General features: G+C 39.6%; 1 protein-coding gene and 1 long non-coding RNA gene across 4 annotated transcripts in view; one reads left to right on the forward strand and one right to left on the reverse strand.

Moving 5' to 3' along the window:
- Positions 1-895: 895 nt before the first annotated feature.
- Positions 896-21,504, reverse strand: part of ube3d (ubiquitin protein ligase E3D) — a 31,767-nt gene continuing 11,158 nt past the window's right edge. For both annotated transcript variants that reach the window (XM_067602313.1, XM_067602312.1), the window contains 9 exons: positions 21,127-21,338; positions 20,489-20,579; positions 18,453-18,675; positions 16,848-16,920; positions 16,687-16,765; positions 15,854-15,962; positions 14,376-14,542; positions 10,675-10,813; positions 896-1,452 (listed from right to left, as the gene is read on the reverse strand). In XM_067602313.1, coding sequence (XP_067458414.1) covers positions 1,432-1,452; positions 10,675-10,813; positions 14,376-14,542; positions 15,854-15,962; positions 16,687-16,765; positions 16,848-16,920; positions 18,453-18,675; positions 20,489-20,579; positions 21,127-21,338 — 1,114 coding nt within the window. In that variant the 3' untranslated portion in view covers positions 896-1,431. The remainder of the gene's footprint in view (positions 1,453-10,674; positions 10,814-14,375; positions 14,543-15,853; positions 15,963-16,686; positions 16,766-16,847; positions 16,921-18,452; positions 18,676-20,488; positions 20,580-21,126; positions 21,339-21,504) is intronic.
- LOC137191874 (uncharacterized) lies at positions 5,926-21,296 on the forward strand. Of its 2 annotated transcripts, XR_010930462.1 has the most exons (4): positions 5,926-6,781; positions 6,918-7,050; positions 17,115-17,233; positions 21,186-21,296. It is a non-coding gene; the product is annotated as an uncharacterized lncRNA (long non-coding RNA). The 2 variants fall into 2 exon arrangements; XR_010930461.1 differs by having other exon boundaries at positions 5,926-7,050.

Below are 21,504 nucleotides of genomic sequence, written 5' to 3' on the forward strand. Positions count from 1 at the left end.
CATTGCTGGTCAAAGATACAGTAACCAGCGTAGACTGGATGCTGTGTAGTAAATGATCATCAATCCACTTGATTTGAATATAGTAGATTGTTTTGAGAGATGAAATTTGATACTTCTCAGGGAATTACTATAGACTGTAAAAAATAATTGACGTAGCCACCATGATTTCACCTATTGGTTTGTGGACTTCCTTTTTGAAGCCTTGACTTTGCATTTAGACCGTCGCCATCTTGGATTTTTGGAGCCAGAGGTGACCATATTTGGACAAGAGGGTGGAGCTGACCCTAATGCTTGCTGCTAGCTTGGTTAGCATGGTGCATTTACAGTCAGTGCTTAACTGTGATAATGCTAATGCTAATTTTTGCTTGCAAAAAAATGGTTAAAACCATTAAAACAAAATGTACTTACTGGAAAAACTGAACATCCGACTCCTTAGAGGGTCTTTTAGTACAAACAAATACTGAACAAGACTTTTTTAGGTGACCAAATAGTTACAATTAACTTTCATAAGGCACACTGAAATAGTGACGGCTACACCTATACTCTGTGAATCTGGGGTTATGCCATGGTTATGTTACCTGACGTTGCCGTGGTAGCGACTACCCTGTGACGACACCCACCTGTCGCTACATTTTTACAATGATTCTCCCTACCGAGAATGTTACATAAATACCATCAATCATTGACACTCATTCACAAATAAACCCATGACTACACAAAAAGTCACCGTGTTCCGCAAGCTGTAATTATACTCAAGTGGAGGATGCTCTGCTGTACCCTGGGGCTGGATTGCCTCTAAAATAAGCTTTCATCAAGAGCAAACTCAAGAACTATGTTCCACATATCAATCAACAGTGCTCACCAGCAGGTGGAAAAAAGAAAGGAAGAGATGATATTTTCAAAAATACAATAGTTTAATCTGTTTTGTCAAGAATGGTAAGAAAAATACAAAACTTAGTCTGGGAATTGACAAAGTTGCTTTTCAACCATTATGTATATTACTATACATTATAATTAATAATGATTTAAAAAAAAAAATTACAAACAGGTGTAACCTATGAACAAAATGTTTTATGTGATTTCAGTCTCTCCTATGTTTGAATTTACTAAATACAAGCTATCATTTAATAGCCTGGCAACAACCTGTTTCAACATGAGTCTTTGGAGGTGAAGATACAGATTAAACCAGACACCAAAACTTGACATGCTAAACAAGCTATTCCATGCTTGCTGCATTTTCTTCTGCATTAAAATTCTCATACTTACCTAGAAATCTGACGTCACTCTGTGAATGATGTCATTTTCACATATAGAAAAACATACATGTACATGTTCACAAAAAGTTCTTTTCTCAGTTGTCCCAGGTCTTTTTCAACTCTCTACCAAGAGTGATGAGTGAAGTCTTGACCTTTTGGCTCCGGCCTTTCAACCTCACAGTCTTAGGTATGCCACCTGAGGACAACAGGCAGGAAGTTAGGAAACTTTTGAACATACACGTTTAACTTTAGCATTTTAGAAAACTCCTCTTTGTACTGTACAATGACATTTTTTTGTTCCCAAAAGTACAGATTTACAGGATCTCTACGGTCGGCTGATCAACACAGTACCACATTATCTGCAATTACGGTCTTCAAACAACAAAAAAACCACAGGTGGTAGAGATTTAATCAACTTCAAAAACACACATTCAGATAAACAAAGCACAGAAAATAAATCGGCTTAGCCTGGTCCTCTCTCTCTCTCTCTCTCTCTCTCCATCTGCTATTCCTGGGCGTTTGCCTGGTGCAGACAATGGTTGCGCTCCACTGAGGGCTCTATATTGGGATGATGGATGAGGGCATTTGCCTTACTCAAGGCCCTGTCTTCTCTGTCCTCGTGCCAATGTCTGCTCACCACTCAAGCGCATCAATGGTAATTCATACAAATGATAACAAACGGCAAATAGAGGTGAGCTGCTGCTAACACAACTCAGAGTCCCAGAAAAAGAAGACAAAGTGTGATAAGAAACTAAGAAACCAGAACAACAGCAGACTAGACAAAGGAGAGAAGTAGTTGCTAGGTTGAAGCTGGGGGAGAAATGAAGGTGGGGAAAGGGAGTAATGTTCTCCTTTACAAAATACCACTGAGCAAGGCACAAAATCCACAAAATCTACAGTGATAACACTGATAATATAGCCATGACTGTACTTGGCAGCCCCAAAGTGTGAATGTATGTGACTGTATGAAACTTGAGCAGATAGATGCTGGTAGATTAAATGAATCCCCTCAACTTGATCTCAAATTTTAAATATTTCTTGATAACATTAAATATTCATGAATACATAATCAACAATCAAACTTAAAGATCCTCTCTAGACTTGTTTTAAGATGTACATAAAATACCCTACTTTGAATAATAATTTGTGTTTGATCTGGTTGTTCATTTCAGGAGCTGAACTGCTGAACAAGATGTCCCCTACTTCACTGTAAAGTCCATTCCCAGTGTATGTGCACTGGAGGCTTCAAGTTTCCACATCACACTTGTGTAAGTTGAATACTGGACCAGGATTGGCTTCCAACCTATTCGTGATGTCACAAATCCTGCCCACCCCTTTAAAATAATTTTCAATGAGCACAGAGAAACTTTCCACTTTCAGAAGATAAATGTGAAAACAGCCTTCTAGTATCAAACTCTGTACATACATCATTCTGCACAGTGAAGCTCAAACATCCAACAAATTTAACTGGCAGTACTGGCAACATAAGCAAACACCACAACAACCGTCATCACAGTTTGATTCAAACTCCGACTGGAGCATGGAAATATGTGACATCTTTTTCCAACCGAGCCCCTCCCAATTCAAACAAAGGTGAAAAGCAATAAATAAAGAATTCAGAATTCTCTCCTGTGGAACAACTAAAACCGAATCTTTGGGGTTTGGACAAAACAAGCAATTTAAATATGTTAACTAAATATGTTAATTTTTTTCTAGTTTTTTTCAAACTATTAATTGAGAAAATAATCAGCAGGCTAATGGGTAATGAAAATAATTGTTAGTTTCAGCCCTACACTCAATAATGAACTGATAAAAAGAGGAAAAATCCATAGTATTCTTATAGTTGTATTATTCTTCCAGGGGGATCAGTATCATTATGACTGTGCTGGACATTATTTGGAAGTTCCTTCACAACATTGTTCCCAAAGTAGGGTGGAATGCCTGGCTGAAAAGGTGAAAAAAAGAAACCAGCAAAGGTATCAAAAGAACCATTACTTTCCTCTTGCTCATGGTGAGTACATTTAACTTTTTTTTTTTTTTTTTTTTTTTTTAATCAACTGTTTACATTATGAGAAGCCACATGAAAAAAGATTCTCAGTTTTTAAATTACATGAGGGTCTTTAAACTGGCAGCGACGCTGACAGCAGGTCTGCCCAGAACACTTGATGATAACATGCTTAGGGGTGTTACAGTTCTTTGATCTCATTGGAATTCTTTTGAGCTTCAGCACTGTGAAATATGTGACATCACTGCAAAGCCATGAAGAGCAATACGTCTAGCTGTAGTTAGAGATTACCTTTGGTAGCACGGTTTTATTTTTCATCTCTATACAACAGCTCTAGCTGAAGAAGGGACAGAAGAGAAGAGAGGTTAATGTCTGAGTATTAAAAGGTACTGAGACAATGACAAGGGGATGAGGGAGTCTTTCGAGCAAACACTCACTCTTTGATGCCAGGCATTCTGTTATCATAACACTTGAAACTTGGCTAGAGAGAGGGAGATTATTTGGTCATATGTGAAGAGACAGAGACAGAAAGAGGTGTAGAAAAAGTAGAACATGACAAAAGAATCATGTTCCTGCTGCTACGGCGAGTAGCAAGCTCAAAGGAGTGTCCTGCAGTCAAAACAAATATTACAAATGAACATGGCTATGTTCTTGGCAAAATCAACGTCACAATGAGTGCACATATGATTAATGAGCATATCTAATTCAAAAAGCTGCATCATTCCCATCAAACTGCAGGTAAATAACCCTGACTTGCCATTACAATTTTTTTTGCTTAAAAGAACAAAATCCACCACTTCTATATCTTCAAGTTGAGATATCGGTCCAATCCTGACATAAACACTGATGCAGAACAGCATCACAGACCCCCGCTCTGTTGATAAATTCCTCTTCTTATCCATTGGTCCACGTCCAATGAATCGAGACGTGTGCATCTTGGGGGAAGTAATTTATTTCGACAAAGTGCGGCCGCTCCTGTTGTGACGCTGTGTGGACTGCAGAAAGACTGAGGCGATGTATGATCGATACGTCCCCTCAGTTCTTCATTGTAAAATGTTGGATCACTTTTTGGATCAGTTTCTGTCTAACCTACATGCCGTGTCTGTGGGAGTGAGGAGGAGATTAATGAGGTGGTGGGGGGGAGGTGTTGTCTGTTCCCGGGCTCGAGAGTGACACTGAGCTGGAACTACTTTACACCCCATTACACCGGTAGGCCCAGGGATGGAGGGCGGGGAACACAGCAGCCCAGACAACAGTAGACATTCCACATGCAGCATAATAACAGGCTGGGTTATGGTGCAGGCTTTGATCTACTCACAGTGACTGAAATTAAACAAAAACACACATTACACACACACACACACAGACACAATTCACAAACAGTTACCTGCAAACTTTGGCTTAGTGCTGTGACAGTCTGGTTGAGCCAATATATAGTACAAATATATTGGATTGGGCAGTCAGTTAGCAAATGTCGACGTATGCTGGATATGATGCAGTTTGGTTGAATGTTTAATGTACAACTGAATATGCAGGAATGTCACTTTTAATTTCCTTTTAATTATATGTTATTTATCTCCATATGGAAAGTTGTCTTTTCAGCCTGTAGGGTTTAGATATTGACGCTGTTAAAGGTTCTCTCTTTTTAACAACCTAGGTCTTGATTTTGTAATTTTATCCATCACTGTTATCTGTTATAGCATTTTACTCACTGGTTAAATAAAACCTTTTTTACAGCAGACATTCTGATGTCATAGCAGGAAAAGCACAGGTGTGATTAACAACATTAAAGGGGACATACTGGTCAAAAGTCCAAAACTTGAGGTGAACATATTTAAAAGTGCTCCCTGCAAGGCAAAAGCCAGGGCTTCAGTCTGCCATGAACTCTCTGTTTGTAGTGTTACCTCTACTTCCTTCTTGTGATGACATCAGATTGTTTGCGCATGCCCATAAACAGCCATCCATTTCATAGCCTTTGTTGCTAAGGTTGCTGCTAAGGTTGTTGTTAAGATTATTTGCGTTGTCTACTTGCATATTTAAGATCAGATTCCGTCTCGAACATGTACAGATGTACAAAGAAGTGAATTCCAACTACTATTTTTTGTTTACATTCTCCCAAGCTGATGGAAGTCTGCCGAGCGGCAGCTTCTAGGAGCTGGCCAATCAGAACAGAGTGGGCTCATTAGGAGGGGGGTCTTAAAGAGACAGGAGCTAAAACGGCCTGTTTCAGACAGAGGATGAACTGAGGGGCTGCATAAAGGGGCAGTATAAGATAAATAAGGAGTTTTATGAACTGTAAATCACACAAATATGTTCCAGTAGAGCCCTACAATATAAATATAGACCTGGAAACGTGCATGATATGGCCCCTTTAATAACAATAGCATACCATTTAGGTGAGCCAGTTTCTTGGGACTGGAAAGGACTTCTTTTAATGGCATTTTGACATGTCATTGTAGAAAAAAAAGCATAGGTATTACAGCTAAGATTAACATCGGCTCTTTTCTATTCAAGTGTCTCAGTAAGCCATGACAGTGTGACAGCCAGCCAGCATGCACAATAACAGGACCCCAAACTGAAGCAGCAACATGCAACACACACACACACACACAGGCATTATTCATTTTATCATCACCTGCGCTTTTCCTACTGTGACATGTCGAAATGTACTCCATGAAAAAGGCTCAGTGAAATGGCTTTGTAGGACACTTGAATAAACAGCAGAGTCACAGTTAATGTTATTAGTTACACCTGTACTTTTCCTATTACAGGTCAAATTGTCGGTCTTGAAAAAAAATGTGTTACTTTCAAGACAACACATCCTTAGTTCAACACAATTATCTAGGCCATGTAAATGGAAGTTACAGTTGCAGTTTGCAGTTACTCAAAATGTCATTGTGCTTATCAATGATTATCATTTCAATTTCATTTTTAGACTGCATGCGTGCACAACTATGTTAAGTACATAAGTCACCATTGAATCAGTTGCTGTAAATAAATCAAATGGACATTTAAAACAGACAGCTGTTTAATAATTTTACAGGCCTTAAATAGCAACGGTCCACTGCTCACACAGGTGTTTTCACTTTTGGTTAATTAGGCCTCTTCTCCAGACTGTGTGGGTGTGAACAGACTGTGCTTGATTGATATCCTCACTCCTCTGGACAATTTACCCATCTGTCATTCCAAAAGACCTTTTTCTCAGCAAACATTTAGACCCTTTATAGCACGAAAAGCACAGGTGTGATTAATAACATTAACAATGGCTCAGTTCCATTAAGTGTCCCAGTAAATCATGCCCATGATTCAGCATGCACAATACTAGAGCCCAGGAACTGGCTCACTTGAATGAAACACAGTCGTCATTGATTTTATTAATTACACCTGTGCTTGTACTGCTATGACATGTCAAAATGTCTGCTATGAAAAAGTTCTGTTAGTGCATGAAGTTTGATGACCTCACATGAATATCAACATAGCTCCACTTGAACCTGAGCAGACATCTAATCAGCCAGAATAGGTGAAAACACCTGTGTAGGATTGCAGGACCTTTACGATCCAACAACAAAAGAAAAAAAAAAAAAAAGCCAATAGTGGGTAAACTATAGCTCACAAGGCCACATATATAGCTCACATCTTCATCTCATCCTCTTTAGCAGATGCATCTCTTCAGATCATTATAAGCTTCCAGACTGCTATCCTGCTACATGCTGGTCCTCCCCCTCTGAATCTCGGGGCTCCAGAGTGATTTTCAAAGTGTTTTAAACAAGGACTCTCAGACCATCTCTGGTAAGTCTAGATGGCAGTATGATCACATTATCTTCCCATCCTCTGCCGCCTATAGCACTATAGTCTTCTACAATCAGGAAGTGTTTGAGTGTGTCAACTTATCACACTCTTTTTACCCATGTAACCGCTTCCATCATCAGACAGATACTATATCCTATGTCTGAGTCGCTCTATCTATGGCCTTCTCCATTTCAGCAGAGCGTAATTTCTTCTCCCACCCACTATTGTCATGTTGCAACCTTAGAAAACAACAGTTCTGCTTATCAGCATTATCTGAAGTGCATTGTGCCACAGTGTGTGGGAAAAATAAGGGTACCTGCTCTGAAAAATGGCTCATGGTGTCAGAAACCATAGTAAGCATTTTTAAGATTGAGGCACAATACCTTTACAACAAGGCAGGAGCTTACTGTAGGTGGAACAATTGGAACAGCTGTCTGGTTTAAGTGGAAGCCCTCTACTCCAACATCTCTGAAAGGGAATTTCTGCTATTTGTGTTACTTCAACAAGACAGTCCACCGTTGATATAGTAAAATACAAGTTCAGTCCACAGTCTTTTGTTCTTTGGTCAAAGCAGATATTGATATAAACTTGCAGCAAGAAGACTACATAGCCCGCTTTCCACAGGCCCAGTACAGAACGCTTTAGCTGCATGGTGGCATGCCAACCACTGTAAATCATACATATTTCTGCAGTTTCTAACGTTACAGGTGAAACATCAATACATCACTATCAAACCAACTGCAGAATCTTGGTATAATTGACTGTTCACTAAGGCACGGCACATATTCAGTTTACAAGGATACCGGTGACAGATTTATCACTGAAAAGTGTAGTTCTTTCTTTAGGTCTCTGATTTCAGACAGAGCTAGACAAAAGCAGGTTTATCTTTAATGTTTCCAGCTGACTTGTTTTAAAAAACAGGAAGCCCTGTAAAAGGGGTCATATGCATAGGCTGTATACATGATATCATACTTAAAGACTGAAGTTTTCACACATGCACTTTTTAGTCTGGTTCAATCGGACTCTGGTTTGTTTTTTCCCCATGGTGCAATTTGTTTGGGCAGGTCTGAACACAGGAATCGTACTCAGGTGCAACCAAATAACTAGAAATAGTTATGTCGCTGTTGTATGTCTCTGCCAAACAGTCAAGTTGCAGTTTACATCCTTGTCTGTCCAGACTCAAGGAATTTAATAAAAGGTATTAAGTGTATTTTTTGTGTGAAATAGAAGTTATCATTATATTGATGTATGATTCCAGTGAATCATTTCCAGTAAGAAACATGCTGTCTCCACTTAGAGACTATTTGGATATAAAATGTCATCACTTCATCATTTTATCCTATTAGACATTTGTGTGAAACTTTGACATAATTAGCATATGAATTCTTGAGATGTGGTTAAAAACATGTTTTGTGAGGTCACAGTGACCTTTGACCACCAAAATCTTATCAGTTCATCCTTGAGTCCAAATGGACGTTTGTGCCAAATTTGAAGACATTCCCACAAGGCGTTCCTAAGATATCATGTTCACAATAATGAGACAGACAAATGGACGTATGGACAACTGAAAACATAATGCCTCCAGCCACGGCTGTCACTGGCACAGAGGATTAAAAAAGGTACATAGACCTATTAGAGGAAGTGGTCTCAGTATCATCCCAAATGGACTCAGCACTTGGTTTGTGGTGGGAACATGATCCAACTACTAGGTGTATTCTTCAAGTTTGAACTAAAAAGCTCTTGTAACCAGGTGTGCTTTGCATATTAGGATGAGTGAATTTAACAGTTGCTAGCAGCTACCCGGAGAATCAATCAAGGTTGGTCCTGGACTAGTGCAATGCAGAATGTTGTATTTGGCCAGATGACCTTCTTCAGGACCTTCTTCCTGTGTTTATGCTCTTGCCCCCACCCCAGACACATTTGACCAATAAGCATAGTGAACATTCTCATGTACAGTACCAATCAAAAGTTTGGACACACCTTCCCATTCCTTTGCATGAGAAAGTGTGTCCAAACTTTTGACTGGTGCTGTAACTTTTGGTGTTGCATTTTGGTTCGATTGGATTTTTCTCTGTGTGAAAAGAAACCAAACCAATGGGAAAATGCACCAAGTTTACCAACTCAACCACTGATATGGACCAGAGCAAAACAACTATAGGTTTGAAAATGCCCTAAGAGGCTAAAGCTGGATGTACCCAGCAAAAAGACAGCATTGTTCTTGTACTGCAGGGTACCTAGTTAGTACTAGTATTAACCCTGTATGTATGATAAGGTACAATAGCTATGATAAGCTTACATACCTGTCGGAATTTTATTTTCAAACTGTATGTTTTCACTTTAAGCATTAAGGTTTTTAAGATGAGGACTAACCAATGAGTTTTTCAAACATACCATTGAGTAATGTTGGCTGAAGCTGTTAAAGTGTAAACTTCCCCAAATCCAATAAAGAACAGAGTCAATGACATTATTACTCCAAACTCTGAGAGCATCCAGAGTCAGCTTCCAAACAGGAGGTAAATACTACACAGTGGATGTGCTTGTTGTGAAAAGGGCTTTAGTTTGATCGTGGCTGCACCATTAGCCCCACAATCTAACACTGTTAGTTAAGAAGTAACACTTGGTCACAACTGTACAATACACAGCAAACTAGTTAGCCAGTTGTGCTAGAGGTAAACACACTATTAAACAAATTCTTTAGACTTTCACTCTTGTGCTTTTGGTTTTGGAAAGGCTGCAAAAAAAGATACCCCACCCTCCATACTCATGTAGAGTATCACTCTGGCGCAGCACAATGGTGCATTTCAATTGCTTCCTCTTGCACAAAGGATGATTGCACCTTTAACTGTAGTGTCCATGAGAGTCTGTTTGATTATCAGTAGATTACTACCTTCAGACTAAGAAAGACTCCAAACCTTCCAGTGAACACCGCCGTCACAGGCTTACAAAAAAGCATTGTCCACCTGACATACATCAGTAGATTTTCTGCTCAAAGATTTGCTCATTATTCCAGCTCTCGTATTATTTAACAGATGTAAAACTTCTTTAAGTGGTAGGAGTCATTTCCTAAACTTTCTGAACAGGAAGCGGAGGATAATGGTGCTAATTACTCCTGTCACTAGGTTTAAAACAGCTAAGAGAATAGAGTTGTCAGCAAAGTTAACACCTCCTATTTTCTAGTCAAATGGTTTTCCTTGACGACTTGAGCTAAATATATGCATTTTGCACAATTACAGGTGTATAGAAGCTGAAATAAGGCTGAGAAAAGTAAAGCTTTACATTTGACCAGCATAATCCCTAAAGCTAGACTGTTAGCTGAAAGCTCTGAATCATGAAATTAATTAAGGCAGGATAAAAACACTGTCAAGCACTACTGAATAGTGGAAAAACAAGGTTGTAAGTGAAGAATAAGTGAAATAAGTGACTGCTGTCAGCTGAAAGAGTCCTTGCTGTGTTGATAATACAGCTTTTTACAAAAGATCAAGACAACTTTGAAGACTTTCAGCATCTCTGTACACTATACAATATCAGGGAAAGAATTTTAGAAATATCAAGAAAATATGTAGTTCTGCCAAGGACTGATGTGTCTTTGCTATAATCTGTTGGCTCTTAAAGTAACTGTCTCACCTTGTAGGACCTCATGCAACGCATTGACGTAGGAAGTGCAGAGTTGCTGTCATCTATCACTTGCAGCAGCTCTTCACACACCTTCGGCAGCAGCACCACAGGATGTCCTATGGCATTGACCTCCCAGCTAGTTACAATGCTGAAAACACACACAGAATAGGAGAGATTTATGGTGACTGCCACAGCATTATACAACCAAGATGATGCCCAGAATAGCTGCTGTAAATCCCATGTTGATGCTTCGCTGTTTTAATTAAGTGGTTTTTAACTGTATACTGAACTGGATAACGAGGGTTACATAAAAGTGGATTGATGGCAAGTGTGTGTGTGTGTGTGTGTGTTGCATCAATATATGTCTGTGTGCATGATGGTGTGTATGTGTGAGGAGAAAAGAGGTGGGGACTGAAAGGAGAAGAAGAAGAGTGATGGAGAGAGGAAAGATTGATGCTCTTTCAGAGTGTGGTGCTGATCCAGTTTGTTTGGGTGACATTTAGCCATCTGTGCAGTTCCTGACATGAAAAAGTCTTCTCAAAGTTTTGAGAGGCACAGCAGAGGCACTACTGCTATAGCAATGGCTATATTTACATCTAAAAAAAATGATGAAGGATGAAAATTAAAAATTAGACACTGTTGCACGGTATACCGATACAAGAAAGGCATCACAATACCCTGCTGTTAAAAATGGTACTAAACCCCGTTTAATTAGTACCGATACATAAGAATGACTGTGTTTTAATAAGAGCTGTATTTCCTTCCACTCCCTGCAGACATAGTGGACATGCCAACCGTTTTTTTTTTTTCTCTCATATGCACGCTGCAGCTTTCATGGTGCCAGAACAAGAGGCATGGCTGCAAGTACAAGTGCTCTTGCCGACCGTCCATGGCTTGTTGACAAAGCAGATGCATGCAGCAAAATATGGAATTATTTTGCTTACATAGCTAACAGTCAGGGCATGGATGCAAGTACAAGTGCTCTTGCTGACTGTCCATGGCTTGTTGACAAAGCAGATGCATGCAGCAAAATATGGAATTATTTTGCTTACATAGCTCACAGTCAGGGCAAGCTCATGGACACCACAAAGCCTGTCTGTAAAAACTGTTTTAAACAGACACAGACCAAGGGAGCCAACATATTCAACTTGACAAAGCATCTCGCCGACATGTTCAAAGAATTCAAAGAGCGACAGGTTAGCGCATGTGATAGGTAACATAATTACATGCCCTCAAATATAAGTCAAACGAGTATGATTTATTTTGGGACAGGCAAACTTTTTTCACCATCGGAGTTTGACGAGGCAATTAAGGACAATCATAACTCTTTAATTTGGCTTTAGCTTTTAAGCTAATTTACCAATGTGGCAAACATGTCTAAATGCAAACACAACGTCCATACTGGTAACGTTAACTTTACCATAACTTCCAAGCTGCTAAAAATGACTTGTTACCTAATGTTTTAGGTTTTTGCTGTGGTATCCTTTCAGTATCGGTATCAAGATATTTAGGCAGGTATCGTATTGAAGTCATAATATTGGTGTCATGACAATACTATTCAGTGTCTTAAGCAGGTTACACAGGTTGTTTAGATAGCAAATCTAATCAAGTTATGATGTCTACATATTGACCCCAAACCAGTCAACAACATTATTCTAGGATTTGATTGCTCACATATCAGAGTGAATACTATAGAAAAGGACTTGCCCATACAATTTCTATTACATTCAATTAGCATACCGTAACTATGAGACATACCGTTTCCCGCTCTACTGGACTGTAATGGTGCCTGCGAATTTCACTTAACTCACAATCAAGTCACTGCCATTAGTGACAAGCATAATCCACTTAGGCATTGGCTCGCTGATTCTCCAGCCAATTATTGGCAGTTTTAACAACACATACTGCAACCCCTAGCTGCAGTCAACTGTGACCAACTGTATCCCTAATAAGAGGGCTATCATCCAGGGAATTCAGCTCCCCAGGCATAACATTTAATTTAAAAATGTCAGAGATGAGTGATGAAGGATGAGTGGTAAATTATTTAGAGGGAAACGGAAGTGTGAGTAACACCTGAATTTAGCTTTGCAAGACTTCTAAGAAATGTAAGAGATAGGTGAAATTCAAAAAAGCTGTTGCTCAAATGTGAAGCACCTTGAAGAGAGACAAAACTCTAATGTGCAGTCTGTTTTGTAACTGACAAGGAATCAGGGATCAATTCAGGTTTAAGCACTGAACAACAAATAATAAACAGTTCTCTACCAGATACTTGCCATGCTAGCGGCGTGGCTCTACAGATGGCAATGTTGGCCGGTCATTTGGTCAGTTCACCACTTTGGTCCAGACTGAAATAGCTAAGTAAATATTAGAGGGATTGCCATGAAGAAGTATCCTACGGACTCTGGCGATCAACCTGACGTTTCCTCTAGCATCCACCATAGGTTTAACATTTGTGGCTTTGAATGAGATATTCCAACAAATATTGGATGGATTGCCATGAAATGTGGAGCACACATTCGTGTCGTCCTAAGGATGAATTGCAATAACTTTGGTGATCCCTTTACTTTTCATCTAGTGCCATCATCAGGTCAAAATCTGCCCTATATTTTGCCTTATGACCAAATACCTGCAAAAAATGACATTCCCATCAGCCTAAACTGTACTTTATGTTTGGTGTTAATAGGCATATGTTAGCATGCTAACACACTGAACTTAAGATGGTGTCCATGGTAAACATTAAATGCTAAACATCAGCATGTTAGCTTTGTCATTATGAACACGCTAACTGTAGCTCACAGCAGCAGCCTCACAGAGCGGCTGGCATGGCTGTAAACTATTAGCCTTGTTATTTCATTACATGGCAACGGTTAATGTTACCTTTTAGAAGAAGAAATAATGGATACAATAGCTGAATTTCAGTGGTGTTTACTATAATTCAGGCTTGACAAAAACGACAGCGCTCTAGTAAAAAGTTCCTGTCATGGCTTGTTTTACCAGAGAGATGTCTCTCTTGGTATCCAGCACGCACCTATGCTCATACAGTTTATCATGTCATTTAGATGCAGCGTTACTGCTTTGACTGAGACGACAGATTCTCTCCTTTCATGCGAGTTTTGTCTCTAATTACCCTTTCTCTGTCAGTCAGCCAGTGGGCTTGTCAAAATGGTAGAAACAACAAAACCTCCTTGTACTGCCTTCACTCTACCCGGCTGCAGGGAAGAGGAGGAGGAGAAAACGCTGAGTGCTGATTCAGTTGAAAATAATGAGGGTGGAAAGCTCTTCCAGTGGGGTGCTGCTGTACTGAACATGGAGAACCACATGCAGCACATCCACCTACACCTTTCTAATGCATCACAGCAAGGTACACGGAGACTCGCTCCAGTCAAAACAACATCCCCTGTACGTGCAAACACGAGCGTGGCTTATGCAACTGCCAACTTTAAGACGATAAACACCTTTGAACACCTCATTCGCAAAATAATAGACAATTATGTCTGGGCAGGGAACCTTAGTGTAGAGTGTTCTATTAAGACCTAAAATCTGTTCAACAAAGTAGCCTTTCATCCCTCGCCGCAAGCTGAGACAGGTGGTGATTGAGAGGGTGCGGAGGAAAGATGAAAGGATAAGATTAAGCGGAGGAAAACAAAGATTGAAGGGGGGCAGTGGAGGGTTAGGCGGGGAGAGAGGATGCGGTAAGTGTCCTCGCTTACTCTCTCTGCTGGATGCCTGTGTCAGAGCAGGCGATGTAGAGGAGTTTTAGGGCTCTGGCAGCTCTGGGTGATGGACTGTGAAGAGCAGGGGAGCTGATAGACCTCTCACCCCCGACACACGTCTCTGGGACTGATGCTATGATGGAGTCACTGTTCAGTAGCCAGAGCTGCAAGAGGAGCAGACAGGTCGCTTAACACCTGAGATACACATGCTTGATGTCACATGGGAAAGGAATCACATAAACTCTATGCATCCTTTCTTGATACTATTAATGACCTTCATGTTCTGAACATTGTGTAATCTTTGATATTCATGGTTTATCACAATTTTATGAAAATTGCTGTTAAACATGATAAGGGACTAATGACATGGTTCAGAAGTCATTTACAGAAAATGAAGCATTACTTCACAGCTGTAAAACAGGGTTATATAATAGATTTTCACATACTTTACATCTGTTTTTGGAGTTGACTGATTTCTGTTATTGAGATTTTATAACAGTTTGTTCATAAGAGATCTAACAGGGAGTTAGTCCCTAAATATAAGTAACTATGTAGGATAACATACTGTACATTTCCTTGTCTGAGAATGACTTTTTCCACAAAAAAAGATCATATATTTGTTAATGCATACAGTTCTTTATTTAGTGTAATAACAATGCTTCATGCTCATCTCCTTATTAAGTACCCTTCATTAAAAGTGCAAGCCCAGTTTGTGGCAAATATTGTTCTTTATATTTGGTTTTTAATAAGGTCAGAAGACAAGAAACATTTTTTTGGAAAAAAAAAAAAATTCTCATAGTGCTGTGGAGCTGTGACACCCCCAAAAAAGGAAATGCGAATGAAAGCAAAACATGAGGGTTAAATAGCGTGTCATCCACTTCAGATATGATGCAGGGTTTTATATATCAATGAAGAATTTGGTTATTTTGGTCTATTTTCACACATCATTGGTGATATTGCTATCGAGTTTCAGTTAAGAGTCTGCCAACAAGAAATTCTGTGGAAAACTGCAATAATTGCAATCTGGGATTTTTGTTATGCAAATTAATAGACTGAAACACACACATGATCATCTGCCAGCTTCAGTTAAAATTACATCAATATTGGAATATAAAGATACATCAGTCAAACACTAAAGCACACACTCTACTACTACGTAGTACTATATTATACAATGAAAAATAATGAATAATTCTGGTCTTTTCTACGCTGTCCCAAATACTGGATTTATTGTCTAATGCAACTTCTTTTTATTGCAGTGGTGTGTTACTGTTCAATAAAAAGTCACTTGTAATAATCCAGAAGAAGCTAAGAGCATGACAGTATGCTCAACAACTCGAAAATCACAGTCAATCAGCTTTTCATATTGCTTGAATGACCCGCCATATCACTCTCTCCCATTTCTAAAATAACTGAGTGGTCTATTTTTACAAAAAGTGTCATGGCTTCCTCTTATTACGCCGGCTTGCTCTTACCAATAGGAAGGCTTTTCCATCAGGAGTCTGGACACAGAAGTGGAAGGTGCTCAAAGAGTTGGACAGCTCCAAAAGCCTGGCTGCTATAGTCCTCTCCAGGAAAAGAGATCTGTCCAAGAGGGACAATGTTCATATTTAGTCTTTATAGGGCACAATTTATAACCTTACAGTCATGGTCATGCACAGAAACAGAATGGAGCCATCAATGGCTTTTGAAAAAGATGATGAAAGCTGATAGTGTTCATGTTTTTCTTGCTCATGATATTCCTTCAAGATGAAGATAAAACTATGCTAATCTCTTGTTATAGTAGCTTTAAAAGCAGTACCAGAAGTCAAATAATACAGCTAATCAGAAAGTGCATACAGCTTTAAAAGAGAACATGCTTTTGAAGAGATGATGGAAAAAAAAAACTTATCTGAACAGATCTGCAACTATTTTTAAATTATTCAAACATGCACAGTTGGAGATGTGGTTATTAAAATGTTTAATTCAAATCTAAAATTGTATAATTGTAATTAATTTTCAAAAAGCCTGAACACAATGCTGATATGCATCATTCCCCAAAGTTTCAACAAAATCCAATCAGCGGTGTGTCAGATATTGGGTGAGACTGACATACAGATAAACTAGAACTGATTTATAGTCCCTGTACTTTATTGTAAGGGACAAAAATATACAACAACAATAACAATGATTTACTTAGAAAGACTGTGTGTGAATTCATTTTCTCTCCTACATCCCCTGTGTATGAAAGTATATTCCATTTACAGTCCTTGCTTTAACAGCTGTAGTTTCCTTAGCGTTACCACTGAAAGCTTGGATGAAAACATGCCTGTTAAGTGACGCCTCTGGCTTTCTGTCACCCACACTGGGCTCCACCACCACCTGTGTGATGTACAGTTTCAGGGTCTCTGGAAGACACAACAGAGAAAGAATGATATACGCAGTTCACAATTATATTTATTAATGAAAACCTATTAGAATGATGTATACCTGGTGCGACAGCCTCTCCCAGCATTGAGGAACAGCTCTTGCAGGAGATAAGCGCCAGTCTGCGGCAGGGTTTCTGTACATGACAGAGCCAAAAACCAGAAACCATTCAACACAATACACACCAATCTTTAGTGTGGCAGTTTTAAAACCGCAATCAATATGCGCTATATCCGGGATGGAAGGCAGAGACAGAGAGAGATATACAGCAGGCAGATTGTCATTTGTTCTTCTGCTCTTTCTATTTGCCTCTCCTTCTATTTCTCTCAGTTTCAGTCATGCAAAGAGTGCCACTCGTGCAGAGAATGAGTAATGGAAGACTGGGGAGATCAATCCTCATCTACAGACTGCTGGAGTTTAACTTCACTGTTACAGCTTTGTCTGTGTGGGTGAGTATACTGTATGACAAGAGTATGGTGCCCATTGCTGCAATTGTTTTGTCCATTGTTTTTGATTTTATTAAATGAACTGTTGTTATTGACCGCATGGTGCTTAAAACATTGAAGTTTAAATAGTTTTAAGTTCGATTTTCAAACGTTCAGCAAGATTTGTCCTCAATAACTTTCCCAATTTTCACAAGATTTGTTGTGCAGTGTAGGATAAGGTCTGACTGACAAAGGTGTTTTTTAACTTAAAGTCCCCCTCCACAAAAAAATATGGTTTTATATTTATTTTATTTTTCTTGTTCCTTCAGTTGGATGTTTGAGATTCACTGTGCAGAATGATGTATGTGCAGAGTTTGACACTGGAAGGCTGTTTTCATCTGCTGAAAATGGAAAGTTTCTTTGTGCTCTTTAAAAATCAGATTTTTAGGGGCGGGCCTCTGAGCAGGATTTGTGACATCACAACTTGTTTGGAAGCCAATCATGGTCCAATATGCAACTTACACAAGTGTGACGTGGAAACACGAAGCCTCCAGTGCACATACAATGGGAATGAACTTTACAGTGAAGTAGGAGATATCTTGTGTCCAGCAGTTATCTGCATATTCATGGATACTGGATTTTTTAATGAAGAAGAAGGAGTAGATGCCACTTTAAGGATTTTAAAGTGGTACTTTTTTTGTGGAAAAATCATATCAGATGCACATTATAGTTCCAAGCAGAGTATTTTTACATATCTTAACACATGTGTGGAGGGGACTTTTAATGATCCGATATTGAAGATGGGCACCTTGCAAGACTTGGCAGTAGATGGGAAAACGGACAAGCTGGAGTTAGGAATCATCTCAAAAGTGTATGCAAGGTGGCAAAGGTTTTTCAGATTTTTTTTGTCAGTAGCTTTCTTGTGTTTTCAAACTGATACAGATATATTTGTAACATAAACAGATACAGATAGTAGCTTTGCATTACACTCCTAGTGAATTCACTACTTCCTTTCTCATTGCAGATAGTAGGTAAGATCTTTACTGCTATAATTCTTATAATCTGATGACCAACCACGGTAATCATTCTTTCATTTAAACCTTTTCAAAAAATCCCTAAAAAATTCTTAATTTTGTCAGAATTCCATATGCAGAGCAACCTTAACGTGCTGGTTTTGGAGATTTTGTACTCTAGCTAAGAACAAATCAGCAAATCCATTGTTTTCCTCTCGCACGTCACTCACCTTTGGATCTTGACTGTCCTCTGAGCCAACAGGGCTCACTTCCTGAGTGAGGGTCTGTTCACAACTGCCATCTCTGGCTACGAGGACAAAGGTGTCACCCAGCAAACAATCCTCTGCTCGGGGCAACAACTTCTTGTTAGCAATCGGATCTGGGTGGCAACACCAGTCATCCACAATGGCATTCCAGTTGCCATTAGGAAGAGGAAGAACTCGCTTAAACGATCTGATAAAGAGGAAAAACAACGATGCAATTACAGATTTTCTTTCTGTCCCTGCCCTTTGATATTTGTAAATTGTATTAAGTGGGGCTTGCAACAGTGAGTGTTGTTATTGCTCAATAAGCACAGATTTCCCCGAGGGCCAGAGAAGATCAGAATACCAAAGAGAAAAATTAGACAAAAAAAGTATTCAAATGAGGACAGGTACAAATGTATTTTTTAGACTGCATATAATAGAGAGGAATGTTTGTATAAAATGTCCACAGTAGTAAAGCAGGTGAAACAATATCCAAGAAGGTCAAACATGCCTTTATATCATAACTTCCCAATTCTTAAAATTTGAAATATCAGTGCCAAAAAATAATTTCACGCCTTTAGTTGGAACAAAATGCAACTAGCATTTAACAAATTCAAAGAGACAGGATCATATCAGTTTTGTTTTGGCCTTCTTCACTGGTTGATATTAAGATTTTACTGATTATGTTGACCAAAGGTGACCACACTTTTGTAGTCAGGGCTCCTGCCCAAGGATCTGAGGCTTACAGAATCAGTAACATCTTTCAAAGCTGCATTAACAATTTTTAGGCCACTTGGAGGCAGCAGAAACAAGCTGTAAACACAACAGTGGCATATCATCACCCTTAAAGTTGATGGTGAACTTATTCGCAAACCATTGCCTATTTACACATCCAGCAGAGACAAAGCAACATTAGCAACATTTGGTGTTTATGGACACCTGGTGAATGTAAGTCCAATATTCACTCTCCTTTTGGCTCTGCTTTATTCTCCACCAACTTATCTGCTAAGTGCTTTACTATGCTCACCAGCTAATTGCTAACTTTGACTATCTGCTGTTTAGTGGTTGCCAGGTAGCACACAGTTGGTTTATCAGAGCTTTGGTTGGTTTATCAGAGCAGGGTGGCTGCTGCTGGAAACAAGGTTGACGAGAGCAGTGAGAGTTAACCAAAAACTAACCATTCACTAGCTGAAATATGCTAAAAAGCTCTGTAGAGCTGCAGGAAACTGTAGAGTTGGGTAATAATTCTGTATGTGTTCATCAGTGCAAGCAATGCCTTTGACATTACATACCATCACTTGACCCATTGTTAATATAAAATATTGATTAGTGCAGCTTTTATTAAATTGTTTAATTCATTCCTGTGAAGCACCTGCTGCAGTATGCACCGTTTTAGGCTATACAAAGAAAACTTTTGGATGGTACCTTGTGATGGTTGCAGTTAATGGTAGCATTAATATTTCTGTGCAGCCACAAAATGGTACATATGGTTGTTACAAAGCATAATGAGGCATAATATTGTTGAAATTATAACATTTACCTCCCTCCAAGCACTTCTCCAGTCATTCCTATTTTACCTGTCCCTTACTGAAAGCAAAAAATAAGTATCTGGCAACTTTTAGTGCGTTATTGCTAAGAAATATAGCCAGAGGGCAAGGGTCTTGGTAATGCAGCTACTGCAATTTTCAGTATGTCACACTGCTGACCAAAGAAAGCTACAAGCTGAAGGCAATAAGAACAATACTACTGTCCAGCTGGACCTCAAGGTAAGAAATACAATTGTTTTTTAATAGGTAGCGGAGACCTTTATGTCGCACCAGCTCTATAATTCTAACCCAGTCAGCCTGACAACTGTGGACTCCAGCTCCGGCTCTATCCATTAACTTTTTTTTCCCAAGCTATCACTTCTACTGCTGGGTCATACCATCAATAAACACTTGCTCCTCTTCCTGCGGAGGAGGGGTGTATATAAAAACCCATTTTCCAGTCGTGGAACTCTTCCTTGTCTGTCTGCTGCTCACCTGTCCTCAAGCAGCCTGGTCATGCAGCCCTGGCAGTAGAAGCAATAAGTCTCTTTTGCCTGGAGTGTCTCCATCACGCTGTCAGAGGCCTCTGTGGAGGGCCAAAGGCAAACAAATAAATGAGCCAGATTTGGTGAAAGGGTGGTAACCTTGTATTACAGAGCAGAAAATCGATAAAATACTGGGTGGTGAAGGTGGCTTGGCTTAGCACTGAGCGATCAATCTGACTTTGATTGTGTTTGTCAATGGCTGTCCTTACTGTAGGTTCCTCACAGGGCTGTGAGTGACACAAAAAAATCTCAGGAAATGCCAAAAGACAGAGTTCGGGGATATTATGCAATCACTTCGGGGTGCACTTTTGATGATATGTCCTCACAGGATTAAACTAAACTTAAAGGGAATATTCTCATGACTCTGATGATCAGTTGCTTGTGGACTGTTGAGGATCCCGAGATCAGAATTTCCACCTCCACTGTCTCTGATGACCAAGTGACTCAATCCAATTAATTCAAAATAGACAGCAATCTCTAAATAGCTGCCAAAAGACTTTGTCCTTGCCTTGGCACAGAGGACTCTAGCAATGTTGAGGGACCTTGCACGTGTCTGGGTGTGTTTCCAATGCTACTCATGAACGTCACCTTCATTTCTGCTTTGTACGACACTGATGCGCAGTCTGAAATGCAGTTCCTCTCCACAGGATTCTCCTGCAGGTGTCGGAATGCAAGATCCCTCCTCGAAGGCGACTCCTGGTGGTAAAGTAGGGCTCAGCTCGCCCCTGGGAGTCCGGATGCAGAGAGAGGAATCTCCACCCATCACCACCACGTCGGCAGGACTTCCGGCAACGTCTTTCCTGGAGGAGAGAAAGGAGAAAATACTTTACATATGTTTAACAGGAACATGAACAAGATTTAGGGTCTAATGATCAGACTAACTTTTATGGGATGCCGCCATCCTTCACTGTGGTGCTCCCCATTTGCACTTCAGTAACACTATGCTGAGATTGAATTATTTGACAG

Source organism: Thunnus thynnus, chromosome 10 (genome assembly GCF_963924715.1).
Source record: "Thunnus thynnus chromosome 10, fThuThy2.1, whole genome shotgun sequence".
Lineage (NCBI taxonomy): Eukaryota > Metazoa > Chordata > Actinopteri > Scombriformes > Scombridae > Thunnus > Thunnus thynnus.